Source organism: Lemur catta, chromosome 1 (assembly GCF_020740605.2).
Source record: "Lemur catta isolate mLemCat1 chromosome 1, mLemCat1.pri, whole genome shotgun sequence".
NCBI lineage: Eukaryota > Metazoa > Chordata > Mammalia > Primates > Lemuridae > Lemur > Lemur catta.
In genome coordinates, this window is record NC_059128.1 from 70161265 (window position 1) to 70168183 (window position 6919).

General features: G+C 44.4%; 1 protein-coding gene across 2 annotated transcripts in view; it reads right to left on the reverse strand.

Annotated features, from left to right (window-relative positions):
• Positions 1-5789, reverse strand: part of LOC123621818 (neuroendocrine protein 7B2) — a 51041-nt gene extending 45252 nt beyond the window's left edge. Inside the window, exons 1-2 of one of the 2 annotated variants that reach the window (XM_045527773.1) lie at positions 5628-5789; positions 3918-4150 (exon numbers count right to left, since the gene is read on the reverse strand). In XM_045527773.1, coding sequence (XP_045383729.1) covers positions 3918-4143 — 226 coding nt within the window. In that variant the 5' untranslated portion in view covers positions 4144-4150; positions 5628-5789. The remainder of the gene's footprint in view (positions 1-3917; positions 4151-5627) is intronic. The other variant, XM_045527764.1, reaches the window with a different exon arrangement.
• Between the last annotated feature and the right edge of the window lie 1130 nt (positions 5790-6919).

Sequence of the window (6919 nt, forward strand, 5' to 3'; positions counted from 1 at the left end):
ATCAAAGAAGGGAATGCGACCTTACTGACCTAATGGTAATTTATACTGATACTATGTCCTATACTAAAAGGCTAGTTTATAATCCTATGTTTGAGAGCTAATATACACCTTTGATAATGAGATTAATAACATCTAAGGATCACACAATTAATTAAAGTAGACAAAATAAGACAGATATTTGTCTTCTGTGTGCCATGTGTTGGGCAGTGAACAGCCCTGCCTGCAAGGAACTTAACATCCAGTGATCATCTAAAGAGAGGATGACGATGATTCCTTTAGAAGTGATTTCATGCACTGCAGTCATCTGAAACTTTCTTTTTGCTTCTCTGGACTAGAATATTACCTGCTTACAGGTAAGTCAATGTAAATCCTACCCCTAAGCTAAACAAAAGCTTAAAGTGAAATAATTTGCTTAAAGTCACACCACTAATAAATGATGGAGCTGGCATTCAAATCCAGGAATCTCTGGGAATGGTTTATGTTCATAACTACCACGTTAAATGTGTGCTGAAGTTCACACCAGGATACATTATCGTCAACTACAGAATATTGTATTATGCATATTCTTTCTATAAAAATTAGAAAAAAGCTTTTCCAACCTGGTCCTTCATAATAAAATCCTAAAATAAACGTTGGAAGGGGCATGGAAGATACTGGATATATCCATGGGAGGGAATCAGCAGGGAGTGTCTGAGCGGAGACAATGTAAGTAAACGGATGAGTTGAAACAATGACTTATTCTCTCACATGAATAAGTATCAGATCACTCAACAAATTAAATGTCAAGGTCCAGGACTGGGAAAAATCCAGGCTTCTTATTTTGTTTCTTTTGCCCCAGTGTCTCTGGACTACCTTCTGTCAGTTTTCATCCAAGCTGTAACAGGCAGAATTCTAAGATGACTCCCAAGATTTCCACCTGCTGAGCCCTGTGTAATCCTCTGCCTTTGGGAAAGGGGGAGGGGCACTGTGCCTATAAGGGATATCACTCCCTTGTTATATGACAAAGGTGATGCATGCCACACTGTGTTATATTTAGCAGAGTAGAGGGATATTCTCGCTCTGGCTTTGAGGAAGTAAGCTGCCGAGCTGTGAGAGGGCAAGTGGCTTACAACCCGAGGGTGGCCTCTAAGAGCTGAGAGGGGCCCCAGCCAGCAGCCTACAGCCAGCAAGGAAAAGAGGCCCTCAGTCCTACAATGCAAGAAACTGAATTCTGCCAACAACCTCAAAGAGCTTGGAAGAGGACCCCCAGCTGCAGCCCACATTGCATCTCGGGTCCACACCTGACTTCAGCGCGATGCGACTCGGAGCAGAGGGTATGGGCAACCTGCGCCGAACTCCTGACCAGTGGACAGAAATAACAAATGTCTGTTGTGTTAAACCACTACATTTGTGGTAATTTGTTACATAGTGATAGAAGAATAAAACACAAGTCAGTTTTCGTTCCTTCCACAGACACTGATGGGGGAGACTTAAGATGGCTTTGTTAGCACATTGCCCCAAAGGTAATAATAGAAACAGAGTTTTCAATTCTGAATTGTCCTAATCCATGCCTTTTATATCTCCATGTCTTTTCTCTTATGGTTCCCTGATGAATTCCTATTCCAACTTCAAAACCAAGGCCAAATGTTTCGAGGCCTTTCCTTTTAGCCACCCACACCCACTCACGAGTAGATTAGACTGCTCCTACTCTGCTTCCATGGCAGCAGCTTGTTTGCAAATCTTCCCAAACACTGGCCGGGATGCACTTTTAATGCTTCTATTTCCCTTCTCTCACCTCAGATGGTGAATCTGTTGGGGCAGAACTGCCCCAGTCTCCTGCCTAGGATGCTAAATAGTTGGATACTGACAGAATAAAATGAGAATGTAGATAAACACAGGCTTTTGATGCCAGGGAGTAGCTGTTTCTTTTCTAGCACAGCTGATCAGGCCTCAGGTATTAACGGAAACTCGGAGAGCCTTCTCCATGACAACAGCTTGAATAAGCAAGCACTTCCTGTCTTAAAAGGGCAGACATGCACTATCTCAAAAGAGCTGGTCTGAAATGGGTGAGTGTGCTCCAGCAACAGGTAGCAGGTGCCAAGAAGGATTTAGATTTTTCCAAAAGGGAATGAATGACAGGAAGCTCTGTCTGATTTGTTCTGATTCAAGCCCTATGCTGGGCTTGCATGCTTGCTGATTCAAATCATTTGTGTTAATCCACTGCTGAAATCAAATGTCAACCTAAACAGCTGACAATCTCACAGAGTTAGTTTTACTCAGTGGCTTGAAACTACCAGTAACAAGACAGAAATGAAACTCATACATCAACAGTATTCATGGCATTCAGAGAACCCTGGGGGCAGATAGCACTATTAGGAAATCACAGACTCAGGCAAAATTCTGCATAAGCAATCTGTAAGGAACAAACAGCATTCACTGGGTGTATGTTTTGAGAGAATTCTCATTTTTCTTTAGGAGCCACTTCCGTGGGCAAACACTTGAACTGTAGGGAAATGCTCCCTGTGTTTAACCTAAATGTGCTGCTTCAGCATTCCACCTCAGTGGAGAAGATCATTCACAATTAGAGAGGATACAAAGCAAGGTATGGAAATAAAACACCTGATGCTGTACCAGCTCATAAAAGCTAGATTCTCCTTATAAATAAATCACTAAACAACAAACATAGTACTGCTTTCTGGGTTTTCTTCCCCCTCCCCACCCACGGTCTCATTCTATCACTCGGGCTGGAGTGCAATGGTGTGATCATAGCTCACTGCAGCCCTGAACTTCTGGGCTCAAGCAATCCTCCTGCTTCAGCCTCCCAAGTAGCTGGGACTACAGGTGTGAACCACCAGGCTAATTTTTTAATTTTTGTAGAGACAAGGTCTTGCTATATTGCCCAGGCTTGTCTTAAACTCCTGGCCTCAAACAATTCTCCCTCCTTGGCCTCCTAAAGTGCTGGGATTATAGGTGTGAACCACCAAGCCCAGTCTGCTTTCTAATAAAAGTATTACAACCACATTGACAAAAACTTAGAAACTTGGAAAAGTTCAGAGGGGAAATGGTCTTGCCACTCTAAAACAATTCAATTATTCTTAAAATTCTTTTTTATATTTTTAAATATTTTCAAAAGTTTTGGACATAAGCTCTTTCCCTTTTTTTTAGGCAGAGTCTCGCTCTGTTGTCCCTGGTAGAATGTATTGGCATCATTGTAGCTCACTGCAGCCTCAAACTCCTGGGCTCAAGTGATCCTCCTGCCTCAGCCTCCCGAGTAGCTGGGACTACAGGCATGTACCAGGATGCCTGGCTAATTTTTCTATTTTTAGTATAGATGGAGTCTTGCTCTTGCTCAGGCTGGTCTGCGAACTCGTGAGCTCAAGCAATCCTCCTACCTCTCCTCCCAAAAGTGCTAGGATTTCAGGCATGAGCCACCGCACTGGCTGACATAAACTCTTAATATCAGTACTTCTTTGGGCCCCTCGTGGGTGTATTGGAGTCATTCCTAGGAATCAAGTCAGATACTGTAGGTTCTACATTTTGAGGATATTTTACAAGAACTGGCTGGCACTGGCTCAAGGAGGCAGCTATCTGGGGACATAATTTCCTTAAGATTAGCAGCGGGGCAAAAATGTCAGGTCTGGGTTCTAATGTTTTTTCAGGGACAACACTAGATGCTCCTTCATTCTTTCAACAAATATTAATTGAGCAACTATTATGTAAACCAGACTTTGTGCTAGGTGGGAAGGCTACACCTGTGAATTAGATAGATAAGGTCCCCGCTCTCACAGGACTTATATTCTCATGTGTGTGTATGGAAGTGTGTATACACTGTGTAGAATAAGACAAAAGGGAACACAGAGGAAGTAGAGTCTCTCAAAAATGTATTAATTATTTTAGATGCTAATGGAAACTTGAAACCATCAGAACACAATAAATACCTTCGATGCTCTGTGGGCCCACAAGATTCATGGCCTGGTGAGCTGGATATTCCACCCGTGGCCTCGCAATGCCCAGTTGCTCCATAACGCCATGGAGCAGCCTCTGGATATCTGTTTCTGAGACCCGGTCAGGGGTCCGTGGGTTATAGGCCAATGCTGGAGTCCATCCAATTGCCAGCCAAAACAGCAGGCCAGATAGCATGGTAGAGAACATCACGGAGACCATTTTTAACCTGCAGAAAAAAGACCAAACTTATATCTACCGGCCGCAATTGGAAATTGTGATAATATAATTGTGATGATGCAATCATGTAACCACTCCAGGTTGTGGTTCAAGGACCACCCAGAAAGGGACCACAAAGAAAAATCCTTAGAGGTTTGCTTTTGTCTGAAGTGTCCATGCCAGGCAGGACATCACTGTGGGAAGGAATTAAAGAAATGAAACAGTCAGAGGTATCCAATTCCCTCTGTCTGCATTCTTGGGAAACCTAGGCAGTTCTCACTCACAATGTTTCTTCCCCTTGTAGCTCCCTGAAAGTTCCATGTTACCCTTTACTTCACCACTCTCTCCTTCTCTTACTAAAACAAACAAAAATTTGCTTCAAGTTTCAGAAAGAGAGAGAGGGTGACATCTTGAGTTTTGCCAGTCTCAGGGAAAGAAAAGCTAACAGGAGGGAGTTAGGAAAACACAAACAGTAAAGAAGCTCGGAAAGGTTAGGAGTGGCGGTTAAAAGCGGTGGCAGCAAACATCTCAGCTTAGCAAACATCTAATATGTTTGAGATCCAGGGGGGAACGGAAATACACACAGCTCAGGCCCTTCCCTGCAATCTGGCAGGGGAGGTGAGGGATGCTTGCTCAGCCTCATGCTACCTGATTGACCTTCCTCGGCCGAGTGCCTCAGCTTCCTTCTCAGCAAAAAGGGAAAAATAAAAGCATCTACCTGATAGGGTTGTTGTGGGAATAAGTGTGTGAATACACATAAGAGGGTTTAGACAAATGCCAGACACAGAGCGAGCCCCTATGTTGCTGCTATTATGTTGGTAATATTGCCTTATAGTTCTGGGGGTTAGCATTTGGGGAGGCAGGAGCAACGAGAGGGAAGACAAAGCAGGTCAAAGAGAGGGAGAAAACTAGTCTGGGGAGTCAGCCTGTGCTAAATGATGGCTTCTGTGGATATGCCTGCACAACTGGGGACCAGTATCCGCGCGGCTCCCCCTGCAGCTGCTTCCCCTGTTTTGCACGGATGCTTCAGGCAGCAGCCCCGCAAGCCCTCCTTCTGATCATGCTACAGGAAGTGGGAGGAGGCAAACTGTGTATTTTCTTTCCTGAAATATTTATACCCTCTAATTTCTTTTTCTGGAAAGGAAAAGCTTTTACCAGCCATCCCTAGATACAAAACGTTGCTCCTCAAAGAGCCGAGAGCAGCTCTTTATTGGAACAGTTCTGATGGAAAGGGCCGGAGACAGACGCCAGTCTCTCCATGCATCTCCATTTCCCCTTGTCCGCTCTGAATGCTGGGTGTCTGTTTCATTTCCACCCCAGCCAACGCCATTGATTTGAGAAACTGCCCCCACCTTCTCCCGCTGTATTCCTTTCCCCTGTTTATAGCGAACCTCCTAATCCGCCACCCATCCTTTGTCTGACCCCAGCCTCTAGCACAAGCATCTCAGCAGGACGCCCTCCCCCGCTCGGCATCGTGCAGTACTCACCGAGGGGCCGCCGGGGAGCCCACCGCAGTCCGCCTCGGTGGGGGTCGGGCCAGCAGCGGACGCGCTGGACAGCTCCTGCGTCACCTCCCTCCGCAGCTCAGCTCCGCCCCGGCCCCTCCTCCAGCAGGTGGAAGTCGCCTCGCCACGGCGCCACGGCGCCACGGCACGCATCGCAGACGCGCGTGCCTCTCACCAAGAGCCACCCCGCGCTTCCACCCACGTAGTCTGCGTACAAACTTCTTGACTATGAAACCTCCTAGAGAGAGATCTTTCTCCACCGACCTCCAGGAAGGTCATTCACCTCTTTTCTCAATCTCAAGCAACTGCAGTGTGCCCAGTCGCTACTATAGCACATCTTTAATCTTGCCACCCACCCTCTGGAAGTGTGTGTGTGTGTGTGTGTGTGTGTGTGTGTGTGTGTGTGTGTGTGTGTGTGTGTGTGTGTGTGTGTGTGTGTGATTTAAGTCTTTTAGTTTCAAGAGGAAAGAGACAATGAATGGTAGGAGTGAAACAAAAGATGAAGTCCTAAGAACTCTTAATGATGGCTATGATAAGATATATACTGCTTTCAGGAGCCCTGTTATTGAGCTGGAGAACTATGAGGATATTTAATACAAGCTGGAAACTTCTGTTAAAAGGCTAAACTTGAAAACCGAAAGAATATTAGTTCTGAGTGTTATTTCTAAACTTCCACACCAACCATAAAGTAAAATTCCACTTTGGCCTGAAGAGAAACCATACTCCCAGCATATTGCAGAAATATGTCCAGGTAGACCCAGAATTATTTTCTGTTATTTAACAGGGCTTATGGAGCACCTACTATGTGCAATCTTGAACATTTGGAACTTGTTCAAATACAAAAATTGAAATGTAAAGCCATACAATACAACATATATAGTACTGGAAATTTCTTTCGTCAAGACTGGGGATGTCTTTTCAAGCTGAAAAAAAAAAAAAAAAAAAAAGAAGAAGATTGGGGATAAATAGAGTACCTGGGAGTCTGAGAATAACCAAGTAACTTGATGAGGTTAGAATCTAGATTTCTTTACCTTAGATCTACACAGCAAACCCATTATCATCCATAGTGATCTTAAGCAATGAATGGAAGCTGACAAAATTCATTCATGAGACACATGGCCTTTTGTTTTAAAGTCAAGCCTCATTGCTAGTGTTTTTTCTTGCATGCATTTTTTCTTGCATGCATACTCTTATGTTTCCTGCTCTTTCAGTGCATGCTAAATCGCAGACCATGCTGGGGTTTAATATTTATTTTTTGAAACAAGGTCTCACTC